Source organism: Pseudoliparis swirei, chromosome 12, assembly GCF_029220125.1.
Source record: "Pseudoliparis swirei isolate HS2019 ecotype Mariana Trench chromosome 12, NWPU_hadal_v1, whole genome shotgun sequence".
Taxonomy (NCBI): Eukaryota; Metazoa; Chordata; class Actinopteri; order Perciformes; family Liparidae; genus Pseudoliparis; species Pseudoliparis swirei.
This window is the reverse complement of record NC_079399.1, coordinates 6,664,502-6,688,989: the sequence shown is the minus strand read 5'-3', so window position 1 is coordinate 6,688,989 and position 24,488 is coordinate 6,664,502. Positions and strand designations below refer to the sequence as shown.

The 24,488-nt window shown below is 43.8% G+C and overlaps 3 protein-coding genes across 3 annotated transcripts; 1 reads left to right on the top strand and 2 right to left on the bottom strand.

Moving 5' to 3' along the window:
- Positions 1 to 330: 330 nt before the first annotated feature.
- LOC130202530 (adenylate cyclase type 3-like) lies at positions 331 to 11,826 on the bottom strand. Its single transcript, XM_056428143.1, has 20 exons — positions 11,146 to 11,826; positions 10,004 to 10,153; positions 8,951 to 9,087; positions 8,719 to 8,830; positions 7,058 to 7,185; positions 6,426 to 6,584; positions 6,188 to 6,347; positions 5,599 to 5,700; positions 5,316 to 5,392; positions 5,042 to 5,203; positions 4,802 to 4,889; positions 4,138 to 4,254; positions 3,266 to 3,537; positions 3,036 to 3,117; positions 2,720 to 2,878; positions 1,737 to 1,883; positions 1,515 to 1,631; positions 1,276 to 1,402; positions 1,060 to 1,184; positions 331 to 913 (listed from the first exon to the last, which is right to left on the bottom strand). Exons 1-20 carry the CDS (start codon positions 11,824 to 11,826, stop codon positions 734 to 736), a joined length of 3,282 nt encoding a protein of 1,093 aa, XP_056284118.1. The 3' UTR covers positions 331 to 733.
- An 812-nt stretch (positions 11,827 to 12,638) lies between these two features.
- On the bottom strand, positions 12,639 to 15,322 carry LOC130202625 (uncharacterized). The gene is made up of 2 exons (XM_056428314.1): positions 15,252 to 15,322; positions 12,639 to 14,259 (listed from the first exon to the last, which is right to left on the bottom strand). Exons 1-2 carry the CDS (start codon positions 15,268 to 15,270, stop codon positions 12,875 to 12,877), a joined length of 1,404 nt encoding a protein of 467 aa, XP_056284289.1. The 5' UTR covers positions 15,271 to 15,322; the 3' UTR covers positions 12,639 to 12,874.
- A 1,219-nt stretch (positions 15,323 to 16,541) lies between these two features.
- On the top strand, positions 16,542 to 24,227 carry LOC130202419 (alpha-N-acetylgalactosaminidase-like). The gene is made up of 9 exons (XM_056427949.1): positions 16,542 to 16,779; positions 18,100 to 18,255; positions 18,909 to 19,049; positions 20,573 to 20,784; positions 20,868 to 20,962; positions 21,094 to 21,255; positions 21,389 to 21,586; positions 21,695 to 21,835; positions 23,420 to 24,227. The coding sequence occupies exons 2-9, from the start codon at positions 18,101 to 18,103 to the stop codon at positions 23,621 to 23,623; spliced, it is 1,308 nt and encodes a 435-aa protein (XP_056283924.1). The 5' UTR covers positions 16,542 to 16,779; position 18,100; the 3' UTR covers positions 23,624 to 24,227.
- The last annotated feature ends 261 nt before the right edge of the window (positions 24,228 to 24,488 follow it).

Below are 24,488 nucleotides of genomic sequence, written 5' to 3'. Positions count from 1 at the left end.
TAATAAAAGAATAACTGAATAATTAAGAAACAACTGGCAGGGACATCCATTGTATTTATAATTAGATCACTGCTCCAACACTGTTGACCTGCCTTGGCCTTGTAACGGTGCACACCTTTAGCATGGCAATATAGTAGTAACATTAGCAGACCAACATGCTAACATTTGGCATTGATCCATTCTTATTGTTATTAAACAAACACAACTAAATTAAACTGCACATATAATATGTTTATATCTATAAATGATTAGTAACATACAATTAATCATCACTGTTATTGATTTTTTAACTAATTCTTGCCTCATTAGAATAATAACAAGACAGCAAAGTAATTTCAAAAACATAGTGCAAACATGTTTTATTAAAAAAGTATAATTACAGTGTGATTCAGCTACAATATTTAACAAAACCTGAGCAAAAAAAGAAATCAAACAAAATATATTAAACAAAGTACTTTATATGTCTGTTCTAAGCTTGTTATTCTCATTGCAGGAGCTCCGGCAACTGTATTTCTGAATTATATACAACTATACAGAATCAGTTTACATGTCATTTATTTCTGTGTGAAATGGTGTTTCACAGTTGTAATGCTTATAATAATCTAATTTTCTTGTGTTGTTCTACTTCCGTATAATTGACATTGCTACAGAGCTTATGATCTATGTAAGTAACCCGTGTATATGAGAGAAAATGGTCCAGGCTTATCTTTTCCTGAACAGCTTGTGAGAATGTTCAAAGCGCATCGACTTGGTGTGGAAGCGCGGTGGTCACCGGACCATCATTGCTACTCGGTTGGTCTTTTCCTTTCATGAAGAAGGTGAGCAGCTCCCCTTTACCTTTGACAAATATGGGCCCTCTCCGGATGAAGCGGAAGCCATACTCCTTCAGGATGTCGTAGCAGTCCTCCACCACCTGAGGGCAGAGCAGGGACATCACATTTAAAAGGAGATGGATTAAAAGCAGAAATTCGAAGTTGAAAATGAGCATGAAATAAGTAAACAGAGTGATAAAAGGATACATTCAAGCATGTTATATGTGGGATTCTGTGTCTGAGCTACCTGGATGTTTCCCATCACTCCGGTGGACTCCATTCGGCTGGCTACATTGACTGTGTTGCCCCAGATATCATAGTGAGGTTTACGAGCTCCAATCACTCCAGCCAAAACTCCCCCTTTATTTAGACCTGGAAGAGATTAACATGTCATCATGAACACACACACACATACACACGGTTGCAAATGTCCTCAGACACACACACACACACACACACTAACCGATTCGGAGCATGAAGTTGTTGAAGGACTGCTTGTTGAGGTTGTTTAGGGTGATTCTCATCGCCAAGGCAAAGTCTGCCAGGTCAGCGAGGTGCTGCCAGCGCTCGATCACTGACTGGTCCTCCGGCTGTGGAGCAACAGCACAACCTTCACCGTTACGATCATCCTCACCAGTCCAGTACATCCGATTGTCATACCTGCTCCGGGGTATATTCCTAACACATAAGTTGTGTACCTACCTTGCGGTTGCTGTACTCGTTTGTGTTGCTCTCTGGGGTGAGTCCTGACGCGGCCATGTAGGTGCTGCCTATCGTCTTGATTTTCGTGATGAAGCGGAACTCATCCCTGTCTAGTAACTGGTGGAAGACGAGCGCATCAGTTAGTAGTCGGGTGTTTTAAGAGCTGAGAAGCTGCCTCTCGACGTGTCGACTACAAGCCGTACTAACGCAGCCGGGACTCACGCTGTCAAAGTCGGAGATAATCTCATTGAGGATCCTGAGGCACTCGAGGCCTCCGTTGTTGATGCTCTCTTCGGTGTAGAAGTCAGAGAAGTTGGGGATGGAAGCAAACATCACACCGGTTTCATTGTACGACTGGCTGTACAGGTCCTACAGATGACAAATGGCATGGTGTTAGTTTGCTTTGATGAAATATTGCTATATATATATATATATATACACTACCATTCAAAAGTTTGGGGTCACTTAGAAATGTCTTTATTTTTCAAAGAAAATCACTGTTTTTTCAATAAAGATAACATTAATCAAAAATACCCTCTCTACATTGTTAATGTGGTAAATGACTATTCCAGGTGGAAACGTCTGGTTTCTAATGAAATATCTCCAGAGGTGTAAAGAGGCCCATTTCCATCAACTATCACTCCAGTGTTCTAATGGTACATTGTGTTTGCTAATCGCCTTAGAAGACTAATATCTGATTAGAAAACCCTTGTGCAATTATGTTAGCACAGCTGAAAACAGTTATGCTGGTGATATAAGCTATAAAACTGGCCTTCCTTTGAGCTTGAAGTTTGAAGAACAAAATTAATACTTCAAATATTAATCATTATTTCTAACCTTGTCAATGTCTTGACTATATTTTCTATTCAATTTTCAATTCATTTGATAAATAAAAGTGAGTTTTCATGGAAGACACGAAATTGTCTGGATGACCCCAAACTTTTGAACGGTAGTGTATATATATTTTTTCTTCTTCACAGATTATAAAACCAGAGGAGAGCATTGATGTGTAATTTTGAATTACACCACAAGATGGCACTGATATGCAACACATTGCATTGTGACGGCCTTTGACCAGTATCGTGACCTTCCTCCTCCTCCTCATTCCTCATATTTCTCTCTCTCTCTCACATTTCTTTTCTTTTCCTCACTGTCACCCGCATTCCTAGATCATACTGTAACTAGGCACACGCTGTCGCATGCACCTCGTCTCTCTTTTTAGAGCCCAGGAAGTGTTTGGCCACGTGCTCCGGCAGCATGTTGGTGACCAGCGCTTCGTTGCAGCGTCTCATCTCGAACACCTTCTCCTTCTGCTCGTGAACACCCATCTTCCACAGGAACAGCTTCCTGGACTGAAGCTCCAACTGCACACACACACACACACACACACATCACAGAGGGAGGAAACGTTGTGTGATGATTGATTTGCACTATGACAGGAAGCTGTGCTGTGGTTAAAGGCTGTAGAAGACATGCAGGGGGTCAGCGGTGTCATCCAGTGAAGAGGAGACAGTGACTCACATGGCGGGCAAAGAGGTAGAAACCAATCATCATGACAATGATCATCATGGTCATGAGGTACTTGGACGGCACTATCGATGTTCTAGAAACAGGCAGGATAATGTATTAGAACTGTACTTTATAAATGACGCCAACTAGATATAGCATAATCGTTGTTTACTGGCTTGTTTATTTAAGCATTTTAAATAAAATGACATCAAAAAACACATTCTGCTTTACTTGTTTCTCACCTGTGTGAGGCAAACTGTATGTAGTCATACAGGTCATATATGTCCCGCCAGCTGTAGATATTGACAGCTCCATTCGCCGTGACGACCAGCACCATGAGGCCCAGTTTGATCAGGTGGCTGACCTGCACCAACATGGCGGTGGCGATGAGTGACATCACAGCCATGAAGCTGTAGTGCTTTGGATTCTCCGCGCAGCCTCGGTCTCCGAGGGACTCCAGCACGGGGCCCGAAGTGCTGTTGAAGACTCGAAGGGACGGTGGAACACAGCTCAGCTGCAGTATCGGGGACGAAGGGCATGAAGAGTCATGTTCACTTCAAACCTGTTTCACAGCCGCGTGTTAAAAACTAGGACAGGAAACTATGTGTTTGATGCTGGCGCATTTAGTGAACACGGTTTGAACTATCTATTCACAATAAACCTGTTACGATGGGATAAGTACGACTATTTTTTAAAAATCCCAACCATGGCAGCCGAGACTTCACTTCAGCGACCTCTATTCTTGTCAGACCGCGAAGGCGGCGGTGTGTGTGTGTACCAGGCGGCTCCCTGTGGGACCGAACAAATGAGCCAGCAGGCAGCGAGACAGACAGCTAATGGACCCCACCGGGAACATGTAGTCAGATACATGAAAGGCGGTGATGGTTTGATGAGGACAAAGCGGAGACACACACACACACACACACACTAGGTTTGGGTGAAATGACGATATATATAGTTTCTTTGCGATATAAAAATGTATTTTGCTTTTGTGTTATAAAACGTGTGAGTAAAGCATCTGTTACATACACACACACACACACACACACACACACACACACACACACATACACACACGCATGCTCACAACATATGAGAGTTATAACATTCGTACCATGTCGGCGATCACAGCCATCGTAAGAACAAATATGGCCGCCATGGCCCATGTGTTTCTGGCCCACCGCGTGCGATCAATCCACATCGAGAAAGACACCATCCTCTTGGAGAACATCTGCGACCGACAGGCATGTTTTACTTCACGTCCACGTAAACTTCGTGAGAGTCCATCATTCTCGTGTCAAATATAAAATTTTACAAATGTGTGTATGCCTTTAACCCTCCTGTTACCTTTAGGGTCAATTTGACCCCATTCAATGTTTAGAGTCGTGTTCCTTGGGGTCAATTTGACCCCAGGCTGTTTTTCACTGTCAAACATATAAGAAATATCAACTTTTTTATATATTTAAAGGGCTGTTTAGGTAGTCAACAAACAAACATAAAGTACCTCACACTTAAACTTGGGAAACAATATTAATTCTAATAATTTTCTGGAGGTTTTAATTGCTGGGGTCAAATTGACCCCGAGGGTCAAATATGTTAGTAAATGTAAAGGTAACAGGAGGGTTAAGCTACATGACAGTTTCTCTGTGTTAGTCTGGCCCCTTTTCGACCGTTTCCATCGGCATCAGAAGTGGTTAACGTTGTTGTTCTTGAGCCAAAAAAGACAAAGAAATGGACAAATTCAATTTGTAGGAATTCTGTTTCCAATCTTTCCTCACCCTGGGAAAGATGGCAGCCAGGGAGCACATTGTGAGGATGAGCAGCAACACCTCTCCTATTGCGAGAGTCACGTAGTTCACAGCCAACCTGGAACAATAACACACACCTTCAGTCCATTTCTAAGACACGATCGATCCATAAATTCACAGACATCTGAGGAGCATGTAACACGCGTGTGTGTGTGTGTGTGTGTGTATTATTATATGTAACCTGTGACAAAGTAATACACGTGAACTCACAGTGGGTCGATGAACACCTCCATGGCTGTAATGAAGAAGAGCACTATGATGCAGCAGCAGAAGGAAGCTCCGCTTCGCTTCTCCTTCTCCGAGGAGTAGTGCTCCTCCAACTTCACGTCCACAAAACGCAGCGACAGAGGGTTGATCTTGTGATCCTTCAGGCTGCGAGCAACGTGGAGGGAAGTTATCCCTTTGGAACTACATACAAAGCTATAACTTTGATATCATCGTTTTCTGCTTTTGAGATCTTTTTTTCCCCGTCTGATTTTCTTACATTTGCTGGGTTTCTCTTTCCAGCAGCTCCTGCTGCAACCGTCTGTTGATCACTTGTTCCTCGTCCATCTTATTCCTCTGATGGTGTCAACGTGGAGAGACAGATTGGGTCGGTAAGATTAACAAGGCTCTCAATTTTCAATTCATCTCTGTGCATTTAATGGAATGGAGAAATATGTCCATGTTTGTCTGTATGGGTATCAATACACTCATTTTATTAATATACTGATGAAAAGACCTGAATTTGTAGTTTACATTTAATAAAGACATTTATTATGATTTACCTCCTGTTTAGACTGAGTGGATTGGGCTGAGGCTGCTCTCCCATTGGTTGCTGTCGTGTTGATTAACTGGTTTGAATTTCTGTTGGACAACATTCCTGGTTTCTGGGTTGCAGAGAAGCACGGAAAACATATGTTAATGTAATTAAAATAACTAGAATGATCACTTCCCGGTTCAATGCCTTGGCAAACCAGTCAAGTTACAGTTTACATCCTTGTCTGCCCAACGCAATTGTCTTGATTAGCATAATTAATTATTGAGTATCAAGTTCTAAGCAGTTCATCATCGAGTAAAAGGTGCACGTTTATTCCAAATTTGAAGCAAAACACGGCCCGGATCGACAATCCCAAAACATAATGCCTCCAGCCAAGGCTATTGCCTAAAAATACAAATTAGGAGGCCTAAAAATACAAATGAAAAAAATTTGATTTCTCTATAAAAACAGAACAAAATACTATATTTAACGTAGTGTTGTGTACTTTTGATTCAAGCGACATCTGGGTTAGTGAGTTTAAAAAACGAATGATCAAAAATAAACGACGCTTTTGATGAATAAAACCCTCATTTCTTTGAAAGAAAGTCGTAGCTCACATTTCCACTGAGCCCGCTCGCCTCCGGTTTGGGCACCAGGACTAAGTAAGTGTTGATGCCTTTCTCCAGCAGGTACTCGCACCGCCCTCCTCCATCGCCCAGCTCCAACTCAAATTCCCCGCTCAGATTGTCCTTGGTGGTCTGGGAAATGTGCACCCTCCTGTGTAGCACACACACCTCTTTGAAATAAAGTGCACGAGAGAATTCGATGGCAGTGTAATAAGGCGTTCTCTCTCACCCAGGAATCCCCCCGGATTCCATCTTATTGGCCACGGTGACGTCAGTGGACCAAACGTCAAACTGCCACCTCTTCTGGCCGAGCACTCCTCCCAGCACGGTGCCCGAGTGGACGCCCACGCGCATGTCCACTTCCGTTTTAGTCTTCTCTCGCACGTACCTGCAGGAAGAGGGAAGGCGGAGGAACGCCGTGGTTTCTTCATCCGTTCATGTCTCCTCGGCTTCGTCGTTATTCAAATAGTGACGCTTGTTTTTTTCTCGCTCTTCTATTTTTACATTGTTGACTGTAGAAATATTCCCAGCCATTCTCCTAACTCTTCACTTTCTTTCCTTCATACTTTTTTTCTTGTGTAAATTTGTAAAACTTAAAAATATATTTATTTTTAATGATTCCCTTTTGTCTCATGCACAAAAAATCCAAATAAACTGACCATGATACCACCTCTACGTCATCACTATCCCTTCCCTTTACTTATTATTCAATTCATTGGACCGGATCAGCAAAATCTCCCCAAAAATAGAAAAAAAACCTTCAACGGGGAAAAAAGGGAAGAGACCTTTCCATGTCTTTGTTAAATCTCTTTTGTCATAGTTATGTTGTATTTTTTGGTTGAAAATAAAACCACTACTCACGAGATGGCGTCTACCATCGCGAGGCCCATCATTATGGAGCAGGCAGCGTGGTCATCCCTGAAGTCAGGAAGACCACAGATACAATAGTAACAGTCTCCGAGGATCTTTATCCTCAGTTGGTGATGGTCCTGCAAGAGAGCCAGAAACAAATGAAGTGTCACAAAATAAATATAGAAAACAGAATTATGATTGTAATACCATGGACAATGACATATCCACATAAAAGCTATAAAACATCTATAGCCAACACTATATTGTCTTATTCAAATCAAAGAATAGAAACAAGCACATGGAGCAAACTAGAGGACACTTCTTCCTGTTTTCTCCACTGGAAAAGCATCTTACTGGGCACAATATTCTCGTTTTTCCCCACTGTAAGGGTATCTTATAAGGCACTTCATCACGTTTTCTCCACTGGAAAATCATCCTAGAGGGAACAATATTCCTGTTTCCTCCACTGAAAGGGCATTCTAGTGGCCAATTCATCCTGTTTCCTCCACTGGAAGGGCATCCTAGTGGTCACTTCATCCTGTTTCCTCCACTGGAAGGGCATCCTAGTGGTCAATTCATCCTGTTTTCTCCACTGGAAGGGCATCCTAGGGATAACTTCATCCTGTTTTCTCCACTGTAAAGGCATCCTAGTGGTCACTTTATCCTGTTTCCTCCACTGGATGGGCATCCTAGAGGGCACTTTATCCTGTTTTCTCCACTGGAAGGGCATCCTGTCACTTTATCCTGTTTTCTCCACTGGAAGGGCATCCTAGAGGGCACTTTATCCTGTTTCCTCCACTGGAAGGGCATCCTCGTGGTCACCTTATCCTGTTTCCTCCACTGGATGGGCATCCTAGAGGGCACTTTATCCTGTTTTCTCCACTGGAAGGGCATCCTAGTGGTCACTTTATCCAGTTTTCTCCCGTGGAAGGGCATCCTAGGGACAACTTCATACTGTTTTCTCCACTGTAAAGGCATCCTGTCACTTTATCCTGTTTCCTCCACTGGAAGGGCATCCTAGTGGTCACTTTATCCGGTTTTCTCCACTGGAAGGTCATCCTAGTGGTCACTTCATCCTGTTTCCTCCACTGAAAGGGCATCCTAGTGGTCACTTTATCCAGTTTTCTCCACTGAAAGGGCATCCTAGTGGTCACTTTATCCAGTTTTCTCCACTGAAAGGGCATCCTAGTGGTCACTTTATCCGGTTTTCTCCCGTGGAAGGGCATCCTAGGGACAACTTCATACTGTTTTCTCCACTGTAAAGGCATCCTGTCACTTTACCCTGTTTCCTTCACTGGAAGGGCATCCTAGTGGTCACTTTATCCGGTTTTCTCCACTGGAAGGTCATCCTAGTGGTCACTTCATCCTGTTTCCTCCACTGAAAGGGCATCCTAGTGGTCACTTTATCCAGTTTTCTCCACTGAAAGGGCATCCTAGTGGTCACTTTATCCTGTTTCCTCCACTGTAAAGGCATCCTAGAGGGCACTTTATCCTGTTTCCTCCACTGGAAGGTCATCCTAGTGGTCACTTCATCCTGTTTTCTCCACTGGAAGGCCATCCTAGAGGGCACTATTTGCTTTATCTACAATAGGATCATCCCATTTATCTCAGCGTCTACCAGTGACATGGCGAGTACAATGAATACACGTAACTACAACAGAGTCACTCACGTCTGCCAGTTTATCGAAGCGGGCGAACAGTTCATTGAGCAGCTTTACGAGCTCCTGGGCGCTACAGGTGGAGGACAGCTGGGTGAAGCCCACGATGTCAGCAAACAGGATACTGGAACAGAAGTGAAGAGGTTGCAATGTGACATGTAACAAGCTGCACACACCTCCTGGTATCAATGAAATCATCAAAACCCCATCACAGCAAAGAAGAAGCAGATTTTGTGATCCCGACCTGACGTTTTCATGGCGGTACATGTACATGGTGTTGAACTGCTGCTGCTTGACCTCATTCTGATTGGCCTGGGTCTTCATGCCCTGCAGCATCTCATCAGCGATATGTTTGGGCAGTATGGACAGCAATAGCTCCTCCTGCATGGAGACACAGTTGAAACACGGTGACAGAAAGAATCAATGTGTCCCATGTGTGTGTGTGTGTGTGTGTGTGTGTGTGTGCATAGCATGACTGAGGCAAATATCCTGTCAACTGGTTGGCTGGGCCTGCATGTCTTCTACCAAGCCTCCACCCCCTCAGAAGGCAATTTGGGAATTATATCTATTTTCTTTTTGTCTCTCTATCCTCATCTACATATCCGTCATCATTCCCCATCTTTTCCACCGCTGTCTATAAACAACTCTCACAGGTCTGCTCTCTTTTTTCCCACAAATTGTCAACATCTCGGAAAGAGTGAGAGGTAGGTGAGAGTAAATCCAATAATAGAGCTCAATAAATATAAATAAAGGTTGGAGAAATGTACCGTTGTCAGTATATTTAAAATGTCATTGGAGCGCAAACCTTCCATCCCTGATATTTAAGAGAAACAAATGATACTACTCTACATCTAGTTTACATACTAATCAATTAAGTCAATTAAGACAATTAACACGAAAATTGACAATAAACAACCGTTTCATCAAAGAAAAGGGTAGCTGTAAAAAGGAGTAAAATAGAAAAAGCTAAACTAAAGGATGGAGGTTAATGAGATGGGAAACCAAGAGCATTAATCAAATATCATAAACATGCGTTCAAAATATCAAATCATATCTTTCCACAAATGTGGTTCAGGTTCTGTTGTCACAGAGCTCCAGCTGACCCTATGGTGTCCCTGAAACAAGTCTCTCTAATCAACGTATTAGCTCCGAGCTGAGCAAAACACACAGTAATTAGGCAGCACAGGGAGTTCGGCTGCACAAGTGTGTTTGTGTGTGTGTGTGTGTGTGTGTGTGAGTGTTTGCTCCAAATAAGGAAATTTATTATCTCATTAGGTAAGGTGTGTGTCTCACTTACCTGCTCGGTGCTCTGCTCCTCCAGCGTGAGTTTGACCCCGAGTGACTGACGGGCCTCCAGAAAAGCTGTCCTGTACTTCCTGTCCGCCATGTAGTATGACATCACGCCCACCGTGGCTGCGCACAGGTTCAGCATGCAGTTGGCGAGGAGCTGAAGAGAGGGTCAGAGGAGGTGTGTTTGTATTATACATTTCATTTTATATACACGGGGGATTGTTAGTTTTCACTGTCTGTAATTCTCCGTGGCGGCGGGAAACGACTCGCAAACTCTCGGATTTGGCACGTTATCTTTTTCTATCGGATATCGTAGTTTCTAGATTAACATGATGGACGAAGTCTCAACATATTTTCAGCTACCTGTTTGGAAAACAGTTTAAGAGATGAGACTTTTCTGAAGAAGACGGGACACAGAACAGTTCTGTTGCCTTTCTTTTCAAGATCAATTAATTTATGTGTAAATTCTCATATTTTATCAAAATTTACTTTTTTTTCTTCTTTCTCAAAATGACATTTTACTTTTGGGGCATAAAATAAATTTTAAGGAAACTGATTTGGATTAATTATAGTCAAATTAATGTTAAATCAATGAATATTGATCCAAATTCCCTTTTCTCTATATGGCGGCATTACTGTGATACATTACATTTTGGGCAACTAAGTATGGTCAAATCAAAGGGCTGCATTCCTTACAGGCAAAGTTATGAAATTGTTGTTTTGTTTGCAGTGTGACCCAAAGCCATCATCTATATCGGCTGTCTTTCACACGTCCATGCCTACTAATCATTATTCAGAATTTCTGTTGCTACTCTATAGGTCTTTTTCTGTTTTTTGGGGGGAGTTTTTCCTCATCCGATGTGAGGTCCTGGGACATTGATGTCGGATTTGTTTAAAACCCACTGAGGCAAATTTGTAATTTTTTTATCAATAAAAAAAAAAAAAGTATCTAAAAAGTGTTTCCTACCAGCTTTGTCTTGTGAACACTGCCTACAATAAAGTGTGGATACATCCAATCACACATATAGGCACACGCACGCACACACACACACACACACACACACACACGCGCACGCACACACACACCGTGGGCCTCTTTCATCCTCAGGTGCTCTGTCCCACGTCACTTTACTGAGGGGCCATATTTACCTGTCTGACCAACATGGGCCCCTGCAGGTCATCCTCGAACCTCTGCGCCACGGTCACCCCCAGCACCAGCGTGTGTATCCCACAGGAGATGGCGGAGAGCAGCAGCAGCGGCATCAGGTCCAGCGGCAGCGTCAGAAAGCTGCAGAAACTGAAAAACGCGTGCCAGCCCGCGGCGTCACTGCCCTGCGGGAAACGCTCGTAGTTCAGACCCAGGTAACACAGCACGTGGACGGTGACCATCAGCCACAGGACGTACGGCACCGCGCCGCGTAAGACGGGCGACGCGGGCAGCATCCGCCGCCAGCACAGCGCGTAGAGCGCGATGTCCGCGGCGAGCCCCACCGCGGCGACCACCACCATCGCCAGTTTGTCGCGCGTGTACACCACCGCGCACATGATGATGACGAAGCTGTTGAACAGAGCCGCGAACGCCGCCAGCACCAGCAGGTTCTCTTGTCTCTGTCGGCGAAAGTAGTTCTGGTAGATTCTCTCCAGTGATTCCGGCGCGAAGGTGAGGCGCACCGTGCGCGGCAGGCAGCGCCAGCAGCTCGACTGGAGCACGGTGACGTCTCGCGACCGACCCGCCGCGTGTTCCGCATCACTGGGAATGTGCACGCAATAGTCCTCGGAGTACTCCGTGGACGGCTCCGGGTCTGTGGCGTGGACCCGGTTCACAGACATGTTCACTTAATAAAGGCTCATGAAGTAATCCCGTCACATTAGTCCTGGAGTGCGCAACGAGGCCAGAATCCATGAAAAAGTGATGCTGCGTCCCATCTTTGTGTAACTTTTGGAGATAATTACATTAACTTACTTTGTTTACGAACTTTTATTTTTGGCAACAAAAAAAGGGAATTACATCCCACGTTGTTATCAATGACTAGTTTCACCATCCATAAACAAACAGTGCTTACCTTTTAAAAGTATTACCATGTGACAAAATTCTCATTATTAGCCTCAAAAAGTACATTAAGTAGAGCTTCTCGTGCTTGGAGCTCCCCCAGTTGTTTCAGGGAAAACACTTCTTCTTCTTCCTCGCTGCTGCTGTCATGACCCACAACACCCTGAGCCACAGGTGGATATCCATTTGAATGCAACATATCATCTCTTCAGAGAGGGTAACATAAGTTTATATAGATGGAGGGGCATCTTTTTTATGTATAAATCCATGTTTTTCTTAATAAGTAAGATCTCTGCAACATACTCGACCCTAAGATGATCTTCAAGCGACTGCTCTTTCTCTCTCTCTCTCTCCCATCCCCCTTTTTCTAAACAGCAAGTCCTCTGTTACTGTTGCTAAGATGAAACCAAAGTAACTGCCACCTTGCGATCATGTCTTGGGAATAGTGGAAATGCTGGTGCAAAGAAGTGAGGAAAAGGCATCGTCACAGCGACGGTGTTAAACAACTGCCGATGTATCTCATCCTCTATTGTTTTACAGTAATTAGTACAAAGATATTGGAAAATAGCAAATAAATACACATGCAATTGGATAACATTCATCATCCACTTTATTCATCACTGCCAGCCTTCATAATACAATTATGTGAATACTCAACATGCTTTTCATGTAAAATAGAATCTGATGCAAATGAGCTCACATTTAAAATATAAATGTTACGCCAGTGTAGACTTGCAGTAATGCAAACACGTCTGTAAACTCCACACACGCGCATGCAAAGCTGGAGTGGCCGGCCTTGGGGTTCGGACAGAGATCTAAACTCCGGCCTCAGTCGGCGTCGGTTGTCCGCGGAGGTTTCCCTATCATGCCACAAAGAGCACTTCCTAAAGCCAACACTATAGCCACCAGAATTCCCACAGTGCCCAGTCTCCCCAGAGCTGCGGTACCCAGCGCCGCAGCCCCGAGCGCCCCGGCTCCGATCGGCGCCGCTGCTGCGATGACCGTCTCCATGCCGATGCCTTTAATTAGCTCGTGCCCCGTGAGGAGGCCCGCCGGTAGATTCACCTGAGTGTTGAACGGGCTCTTCGGTGCACCCAGAACGAATGATCCGACCGCAACGAGGGCGATCGTCACGAGTTCCCATGTCGCCGGGAGTGTCGCTGTGAGCGCCACGCCGCGCGCCGCCAGAATCGCACCGAAGACCACGGCACCCAGAGCCGCCAAAGTCCAATTTCGAGTCCCGAACGCCTTCTTCGCCGCAACGCTCGCGGCTCCGAGAGACACCCCCGCAGCTGCCGCTGCTCCCAGCGTCCCCCCCAAGCTGCTCCGGGTCCCTAGAAAAGAGCTTGATTGCAGAATGGCCCTCAGGAATAGTGATGTTATGACAGCGGCCCCCACGCTGACCTTTCCAGCCACCTCGGGGCCCAGCCCGGCCGTGGCCACTGTTCCCAAGCCGGCTCCCAGCAGCCCCGCAGACAGAAAGGCCACCCAGAGGACCGACTGCAGCATCAAGACCACCTCCGCTTCGGACCCCTCCCCCGCTTCACCTGCCCCCAAGCCGACCGCAAAGCCCAGAACCCCCACGAAAACGGAGTAGAAGAATATTCTCTCCAAAAGTTGGCACTCGGTTTTAGATTTCGGTCTTTGCGTCAGCCTCTCCGTCAGAGCCTTTCGAAGGGCGCAGAGCACAGAGATGGTCAACCCCACGACAAAGAGTCCCATCATGACACCCATTCTTCCGTAAACCACGCAGAGGTAGAGAGTGGTGAAGATGATTAACAGAGCTGTGGTCATGTCGTTAATATTGGAGTACGAGTAGACCACGAGGACCAGGATGCTTTGGGCCGCGAGGTAGAGCCACGGCGGCAGGACGCCGGCGAACACTCCGGTGGTGAGAGCGCCCACGACAACGGAGGCTCCCGTCGAGGCCTCCACCAACCACGGCACCCTCACTCCAGCTCGGGTCATCATCATCAGCGTCACGGCAGCGAGGAGGAAACCGCTCCCGAGGGAGATGAGCACCGAGGTGAACGCGAGGCACGCCGCCACGACGCCGACGCCCGTGGAACCGACTCGTCCCGCGGCCAGAGTCGCGGCGTTCAGCAGGACGCCATCTGTGGTCAGCGAGGGCTCCAATGCAAATAACGCCGCTTCTCCAAATGCGAAACCTGCCGCTGCACTTTGGAGGATGGTCGTCACTGCACCAAAACCACCTGGGATACAACATAACAATAACACATATATTACAACATTAGAACAATCGCAATGTCAGTTCAGTTTTCATATTAAAAGATGTGGGCTTTCCTGGAAGGATGGTACAAGGTTGCATTCAGGTACATCTAGGATGCACCGTTTTTTGGCCTTGATCTTGCTCCATTTTATCTTTTGTTCTATTCTTCACAAATTCCTTTTGATGATTTTATTTCTTTATGCCTCCCCTTTAAAGCCCGATAATTTACACAAATAATCATTATTATTATCAAGCATAGTGAACACACAAAGTACATCTCCATTTCAGGTGTAAACATTGCACTTTTGAACTCCACAAAACACATGATCAGATGAAACAATGTGTTATGTCTCGTTATAGATAAAAATTCCCAACTACATATAAATACCCACAAATGGGGCTGAATCTCCACCGGCCGCATTAAACTGCTGCTTTTATATTAACACATTAGTAATAATCCAACAGTAATAAAGTATAGAACTTTATTAATCAATTTTGCATAAGGAGTACTCTTACTTTGAATATATTTAAGTACCGGTGTACTTTTATTTGCAATGGAGTACAATTGTATTATGGTATTGCATTGCTACTTCTCTGAATACTTCTTCTACCTCTTATAAGCAGCGTGTTCCTCTTATTGCTATAAACTGCTACTGTCCCTTTAAGAGAAAAGTGAAAGCACTTCAATGGTAAAACCAGGAAATCAGGAAACCAGGAAATCTGTCTGAACTATTAAAATACAGCAAACATTTCCATAGAACATTTCACTAACTATACACTTGTGTCAATGCTGCTGATTCTCTGCAAAAAATAAAAAATAAAATAAAAGTGATCCATGCTCTGTTTGTAAACTGCATTGAGCTTCACAGCGGCAACTCTGTGGCGTGGCTGCAGCTTTTAGATCCTGTCCAGATATCAACTTTAAAGTCTGGAAGCAGCTGTGTGGAAATCTGCATTTCTGTCGAGTTGTCTTACCCAGACTTGTTCCTGCCATGTCTCCTCGTAGATACCTTTGCACACTTTCTTCTTCTGTTGCTTTGGATGGCAGCTTCCTCAATCAGTTGCATTGCCGCCACCTGCAGTTCCTCAGTGAAACTCACCGACACACGTTTGCTTTTTTTCCTTCCCCTCCTGGCAGTGTCCAAAATGAGGTATATGATCCAGCACCAACTCAGTTAAACCCATGGTAATACATGCCAAACACTTTATTATCTATGCATGTATTTTGATGAACTCTTTCCACCTCATCTTGCCAGATTTTTACAGAGGCTTATAGCTAACAGGTCACTTATGAATCATTCACAACCACTATATAAACCAGTGGACATAGTTAAATGAATGTTTCAAGGTTTTATTTTTTTAATTATACAATCAGGTGATCATATGAAAATGGTTTATCTGATTGACATAACCTCTGCTGTGTAGCTCCTCTCTAAGAACCAAAGAAACACCAATAAAATACAACTTAGGCTACATAACAAGCACAGGAGCAGTTTTACTGCAGAACCAATACTTTTTGACAGTTATTGTCATTTTCATGCTGATCTGAAACAATTTAAGGCCAACACTTAAATAAAATTGGACCGTGAAACACAGACATGTGTTGTATTGCTTCACTGTTTACTATTAGTAGTTAAAGACGACATTGTTGTCGTCAAAATGTTTAATGGACCAAGTTTTATCAAAAGTTGCTTATTTAAAAAAGAATAAATATTACGTAGTTTTACAAAGGCGTGATCTGGACACGATTTTAAAATGACAAAACCCTCTTAAAAATAAAGCACTTTATTCATAGACAATGACATTGAAATATAAATAAAGCAGCAACTAGTATTGCCTTATTTCTGGCATCTAACCAAAATCCCATTACAAAAAATACATTATTTATTTTCCAGTTTGGCAGCCGCATCCTTTGAGACGACTTTTTGGATTGTAGGACTCATTCCTGCAACACACTTTTGCAAAGACACACATTTTCTACATGGTATAATTGTTTAAAACCACTTTATTAATGGTGTGTTATCAAATAAGGTAGGCCTACCACCATTACTTTTTTAAAGACCATAACAAACGTAAATGTTGCTCTCTGTCACTCATTGTCACTGTAATGTGAAGTTATTCACAAATAAAAAAAGGGAAAGGATTGAAAAAGAAAGGGTCCAAGGAGAGTAAAACAAAGAGGAATGGGACGCGGCGCGCGGGTCGTCCACTTCCTGCTCTGCAGTCAGCTGACTGAGCGGCGTCACGTGACTGTGGTTTACCACCGAAGCGGTTCACTTTATTTCTTTACACTCGACCGGAGAGGTCTTCTATCACGGGGTTTGTCTAAAGGTCAGAGTGGAGTTAAACGGAAGGCACCGGAGAATATAAAAAGCAGTAGCCTAGGGAGTGGAAGAAGAGAGGGAGGAAGGAGAAGAAGAAGATAGGAGCACAGATTCGGAGTTGTGCAGCGCATCCTCTTCCGTCTCTCTTCCTGTAAATAAGAGCGCACCACTGGATTTCAGTAAGTAACGGAGCATTATAACTTATATTCAGCATCAATTATATGTTCACGATGTTAAAGTGTGCCGTATGAGTGTAAATCAGCAAACTCTGTATTTGTATAGTTTGTAAAAATACTGTTTAAGTAAATGCATTATTGGATACTGTTTATTATACATTAAAGCCACAGTTATTAATAATACAATCCTTCTGCCGTGTTGAAGGACCCGGATGTCCTTTGTCATGAGTACGGGGCTCTGATTCAGTCAACTGTTTACGGCAGAAGTCACCTGGCAGGTTGTTGCATGCTTTATGTCCCAACCAGTCAGGTGACACTCAGGAGGTGTGTGTGTGCTTTGAGATGCCCGTCATGTTGACGATTGCTTCTGTCCATCCTGGAGAGGGGTCCTCCTCTCTTGCTCTCCTGAAGGCTTCTTCCCTTTTTCCCTGTGAAAGTCTTTTTTCCCAGTTTTTTTATGAGAGTTTTTCCTGATCCGATGTGAGGTCCTGGGACTGGGATGTCGTATGTGTACATATTATAAAGCCCTTTGAGGCAAATTTGTAATTTGTTATTTTGGGCGAGACAAAATAAACTGAATTTAAATGTTCATGAGGTGGTTTGATTATAAAGCAGCTTTTAAAGAAAACTGCTTTAACAAACAACACACAACTTTACACGATAACCCAACATGAATGCACGGTCAATTCAACTCACTTTATTTCATATAGCCCAATATCACAAGTTACAAATTAACCTCAAAACGACCAATGAGCAAATGTAGAGTTAAAAACTCTCCCCAAACTACTGTAATGTGATTTATATCAACACCTTTTCCATTTATTTTGTTTAGAATTTATACATTTATTGTGAATGATTAATTATCTCTATACCACAATGTTTTTTAATGCCTCTTTCAGCTCATACAACTAATTGACATTTGTGACCGTATCATTTCAGTGGTGTACATGTTCGCTCAAAACTTTGAAAATAGAAAATAGAGGGTCCCTTCGATGGGCTGGTTGGCATGGGAACGCTTATTTAATATTTATTCTTTTTTTAATAAGTACCTTTTGACAAAACTTGGTCTGTACACATACGACATCCCTGTCCCAGGACCTCACATCGGATCAGGAAAAACTCCCCCCAAAAAACAAGAAATAAAAAAACACTCACAGGAAAAAAGGGAAGAAACCTTGAGGAGAGCAACAGAGGAGAGGATCTCTCTCCAGGATGGACAGAAGCAATAGATGTCATGTGACCAGAAGGAATCATTACAGAGTTACAGAAACACATTTAACGAACACCTTTCACACGAAGCCTCGACGTCTCTCTCCTTTCCAGAATGCATTTGGCGGTGCTGCTTGTGTCCGCGCTCTCCGTGTCCGTGACCTTTGCCCTCGACAACGGAGAGATGCGGGTCCCTCCGATGGGCTGGTTGGCATGGGAACGCTTCCGCTGTGACATCGACTGTGCACACGACCCCAAGAACTGCATCAGGCGAGTCCACCGAACTTTTCTTTCAAAGCAGACGTAGTTCAATAGAGGTGTCTCGTCTCAGGGTGGATTCTGCTTTTAGAGATATTAATATTTAAGATTAAGAGTATAGATAGACAGTGAGTTCAGTTCAAACGTGAAGCTGCTTCTCCTCCACTGCCCCACTGACTTATTCAAATGGTGAAACTGCACCAGTCAAAAAAAACACTTTAAACTGGCCTTCCATGCAATGCCTCAACACCCTGTTCAGCATCTAGACATTACAAATCAGGTGTGCATACTTTTAGCAATCATTTAGAATAATCTTCCTTTTAGTGAAAGAGTTCAAAGACTCATTTGCCAAATTTTCTTTTTTTTCTTTTCACCGTTACAGTAATAATAAGCACTCTTAAACATATCACCTCATTCAACACATACCCTCATGTACTACATCAAGTAGTTAGACTGCTCTGTATGCAATGATATTTTTTAAATCAAACTTTAATGCGGAATAAGGAATATTTTTTGTATTCCAAGAACAATCTCTAAAATGACCATGTGACACTGTGAAAGCTCCCATGACCTTTTAGCCTCTTTCACCTTTAATTATCTGCTATCCACACATTTTGGCTCTTTTCCACCTCTTATTTTTTTTTACATTTCTCTCTTCCCTCCAGTGAGAATCTGTTCATCGACATGGCGGACCGGCTGTCAGAGGACGGCTGGAGGGAACTTGGCTACGTCTATGTGAACATAGACGACTGCTGGTCTTCCAAGAAGAGAGACGAGCAGGGCCGGCTGCAGGCCGACCCTAAACGGTAACGGAGCGGTATAATAAACCGACAACCCCACCCCCACGTTTACAGAGTAGAAAGGATAATCTGTATCGTCGAATAAAACAATTAAACCAGGTCATCACAATGTGACAGTCACATGACTCGCAGGAACATTCATAGTCAGTAGTTTCACCGTCTGTGGCGTATGATGCAGTGGCGGGCCGTGGGCCTGGGGCCTGGGCCTTCAGTGAGGTCCTACACAGTCCCACCCGAATTAATACACCTCTTATTACTCTCACTATGATGCCATGGCTCTAGACCAGGGCTGCTCAATACGTCGATCGCGACCTACCGGTCGATCGCGGCGGAGTATTGGTAGATCGCATGACATTAAAAAAAATTGGCCCGCCCCCGTCATTTTCTCTATAGCACGTCTTTGTTCATTTATTAAACTAAACAGCCGTCTGATGTTGATCGTATCTACACAACAGCATGTCATTTCTCTCGGCTCTCCGTCTCGCGCGCTGCAGAATGCGCGCATCGGGACGGAGAAAAAAAAGTCACTTGCACTAGTTTGTTCACTAAACAGGGCATTGTCGCACCCAAAGCAGTTTCACCGTGATGATAAAGGCACATAACTATTCACTGAAAATAAAAGAAAGAAAACAAATAATTTGCAACATAGGCTATTTGCCATTTTATTTTGTGCCAAACATACATAGGCCTACACATTTAATAAAAAATAGAATGCATTGTATGCCTCCTCACCAAAGACTGATTATTTGAACACAAAATCCATCCTTTTTTCTTTCCTCATTGTGGGTTGAAAAAACAGCTTTGTAGTCCGCGAATTAATTCCTTTTTCAAATTCAGTTTCCTAGTTCTGAGGTTTTGCATCTACCTGCCCATAGACCCCGCCTCTCAATATTGGTAATCCAATCAAAAGACGTGCACGCCCTCCGCCTGCTCGCTGCTCCTGTGCCGGTTCCGGGGCCTTCTAGAAGGCCTACAGGAGCCAACTCTAAAGCTGATTGGTTGACACAACATTGTCATTCCCATTCACTTGAAGCTACCAGCGCCCGCAATGTTGATTCTGAAGGCCTAAGGGCAGATTTTAGCCCCCTGGCAACACACGATGGCTGAATATGATTGGATAAAAGATCTAAGATAAAGACCAGCCCTCCAAATCTCAACCTGGCGCTGGCAGCAGCGCAACCAAGAGGAACGCTATGAAATTAAGAGAATAACTCTTACTCTGGGAAATAATTGAATACATATTTGTGGGAAAATATATTTAGAAAAAAATATATATTCTGATGATGTTTAGGCCAGCAGAGAAGGCCTTGCTGGCCCTGACGGCCCGCCACTGGTATGATGTTACATGCAGCATCAGCATTTGATAAAGACTGCTGGATTTTGGAGGGAAAAAGAGGAAGTCGTCATTCCAAACAAAGTACTGCAGGCTTTTCTGATTCAGAGCTTCGCTCTTTGAGTGACGTCATACCAACATATCCTGTTCATCAAGACTGTGCCCTGATTTCATGACCTCTCCGCCTCTCCGTCAGGTTCCCAGGAGGCATCCAAAAGCTGGCACGCTACATGCATGACAGGGGTCTCAAGCTGGGCCTCTACGGGGACATGGGCACGCACACCTGCGGGGGGTACCCCGGCACCACGCTGGACAAGATCGAGCTAGACGCCCAGACCTTGGCCGACTGGGAGGTGGATATGTTTAAATTCGACGGCTGTTACTCGAATGCCATAGAGCAAGCGAAGGGTAAGAACGGAGGAAGTGACTCTGACATCGTGTTTATTGAGGTGTTGCTGACTTGATTTGATTCTTGCTCCTCTCTCCGGCAGGTTACCCTCTCATGTCAAAGGCCTTAAACGCTACGGGCCGTCCCATTGGCTACTCCTGCAGTTGGCCGGCCTACCAGGGAGGCCTGCCCCCTAAGGTATGAACAGAGTGTCATCCACCTGGAGCTTTAGGCCTGACATTGAACACGCGTTTCCTCGTGGAAGTAGCCTCTGTCGCGAGGACTATGTTCTAAATACTCTAAATCCAGTTGATATGTTTGTCTTTCAGGTGAACTACACTCAGTTGGGTGAGATCTGCAACCTGTGGCGTAACTATGGCGACATCCAGGACTCCTGGGACAGTGTCCTGAACATTATCGACTGGTTCTTTGAGAACCAGGAGGTCCTGGCACATGCAGCTGGACCTGGAAAGTGGAACGACCCAGATATGGTCTGTTCAACTGACACGATATTCAGTTATTTGATGTTTACTCTTAATTATAAACACAAGTCTGTTAAAAAATGTGCAACAGGTATGCTTTCTGATGTGATCTTCCTTGATTGTGTGATTCTGACCTCCACAGCTGATTGCGGGCGACTTCGGCCTCAGCATGGACCAGTCCCGGTCTCAGATGGCTCTGTGGGCCATTATGGCTGCTCCACTTTTCATGTCCAATGACCTGCGCACCATCAGCAGCGGGGCCCGCAGCATCCTGCAGAACAAAATGGTCATCAGCATCAACCAGGATGCCATGGGCATCCAGGGAAGGCGCATTGTAAAGGTGACACACCTTTTTTCCCACATGTTTTGCAGCTTTTTAAAAGTGATCATGATGGAAAAAAATTCTATCTTCTGTCACATAATACATATCTTCCCTTCTTTCTGCCAGGAGAAGAACAACATTAATGTGTTCTGGCGTCCGCTATCAAACAATGCAAGTGCGTTGGTATTCTTCAGTCGTCGTAACGACATGCCCTACCGCTACCAGACGACCCTCGGAAAACTCAACTACACCGCTGGCAGCTACATGGTACTGTGTCTTTAAACCTTTTCCTGTCTACTCAATCGACATCTCCATCCTCCCTCGTCTGTTGTAGCAACTCATCCAGCTCTTTCTATCCCTAAAATGGTTACACTTGAATGTATTACAACCACAGGGTGTGCATCAGAAACGGGGTTCCACAGGGTCATATTCTTGGTCAATTACTATTTAACTAGAATGGGCACTCGGTAGAGCGCATACCTTCGCATATCACAAGATTGGGCATTGAATTATGAACATTTTGGCATTAGTTGCATGCCAATTGCATAGAAATTGACCGCGCTATGGTAAAAAGAAGATTTTGACCTTTTCATGACCTTGACCTTTGACCCGATAGATCCCAAAATCTAATCAAATGGTCCCCGGATAATAACCAATCATCCCACCAAATTTCATGCGATTCAAGAAGATTTTGACCGTTTCATGATCTTGAACTTGACCTTTGACCCGATCGATCCCAAAATCTAATCAAATGGTCCCCGGATAATAACCAGTCATCCCACTAAATTTCATGCGATTCGGTTTAATACTTTTTGTGTTATGCGAGTAACACGCATACAAATAAATAAATACACGGCGATCAAAACATAACCTTCCGCATTTTCAATGCGAAGGTAAATATATAACCAAGTACAGTTATTCTCCACCTTCACGTCCACTACTGCCATTACATCTATACATAGCATCAGAAATGGGGTTCCACAGGGTCATATTCTTGGTCCCTTACTATTTAAATTACATAGAAATTACAATATTCTTCACGCTCTAATATACATTTTTATGCAGATGATACAATTTCATATGGCCCAGGTTCCACCCCAACCCCGGCTCTGACTAATCTTCAGCCTTTGATGCTTTCCAATTATTCCTGCAATGCATAGACTTGTTTTAAATGCAGATACGATCAAACACATGTTATTCTCCACCTCCATCTACACGACTGCCATTACATCTATAAATAGCACCCATTGTTCTAAACCGCAAAACTATTGTTAATTTTAATGTCTGCACTGTATTTTTGTACTGTCACATTGGCAAATCATAACTTTAGCCGTTTATCCCGGCACATACAGCTTTATCACCACTCATGTATCACAAGGTTGCATGGACTTCCTGACTGAAAACAATCAATAACTAGAATGGGCACTCGGTAGAGCGCATACCTTCGCATATCACAAGATTGGGCATTGAATTATGAACATTTTGGCATTAGTTGCATGCCAATTAGATATAAATTGACCGCGCTATGGTAAAAAGAAGATGTTGACCATTTCATGACCTTGACCATGACCTTTGACCCGATCGATCCCAAAATCGAATCAAATGGTCCCCGGATAATAACCAATCATCCCACCAAATTTCATGCGATTCGGTTTAATTCTTTTTTACTTATGCGAATAACACCCATACAAATAAATAAATAAATACACGGCGATCAAAACATTACCTTCCGCATTTTCAATGCGAAGGTAATAATCATCATCTCATCATATTCGTCTATAAAGCTCCTGTGACATAATCTTCAAATAGGCCTGAGTATTGCAGATGAATCACTTTTCTTCCTTCCCTCAGATCTATGACGTCTTCACCGAGAAGACCATGACGCTGAAAGACTCCACCAGCTTCGTGGTGTCCGTGAACCCCACCGGCGTGGTCATGTGGCACGTGTCGGCGCCCGCCAAATGGAACTTTCGGCATTTCTATAAAGGTGGCCGACGCCAGGGATCTGCGTTCGGCAACGATGGCGAAAACGTCGTTCCTCCCGTCCTCCTCTGATCGCTCGCTGACGTCGTCGCATGGTATCAAACGATAGTCACATCACTGCTTCTGCCTCAGTGAAGCGTCAACTTGTGTCTCTTTTTTAAAAGACACTGTCTCAAGGGAGCAGCCATTTTGCGTCTGCATATGTCACTAATCTGAAATTGTTGATCCATTTCCTCCAATTCTACACTTGCAGTATCAATATTGATCGAGTGAAAATGTCCAATACATAGCACGACTCGATTAATGTGACAAGCATTTAGCACCCAATGTAAGTGTTTCTGTGCTTTATGAGAGCGGATGTGAATGTGTATCTCTGAGCTGAAGAACTGATCGTAGATCAGCACTAAGACTCAGAAGTCTCCGCCGCTCTGCTCTTATTGAACACTTTTAAGGAAGCAGTCTTAAGCTCTTCCATAAAGAACAAACAAGGAAAATAAAGGCAATTAATAATTTTTCTGAATGTTAAATAAAAGGGAATTGGTTTCAGCCTTCGAAGATCTGGATGTTCTATTGCTCAGGACGTTTGTGTTTAAGAAATGAAGATTTTATAAGAAATGATTCTGTGAATTATGCATTTGAAATTTTTACTAAAATAAATGATTTGGTTCCTCATGAGGCAACGGGTTGTTTTTTTCCCATCGTGTTTGTCATCATTTAGTTGAGACTTATCTCATCCGAATAAAAATGCTGCTCCGGAAATTACTTCGGGACTTAGAAATAAATCAATGTACAAACAGAGAAACACTTTGCTGCCGGAGGACTTTTAGAAAGAAGTTCTCCCATGTGAAAAAGTAAGAGTGCCACACATCAGTTTATTAGGTTGTGACCTACATGGTCTCAGTTCCTCTTTTACTGTAATAACTTCAGGTTCATAAAA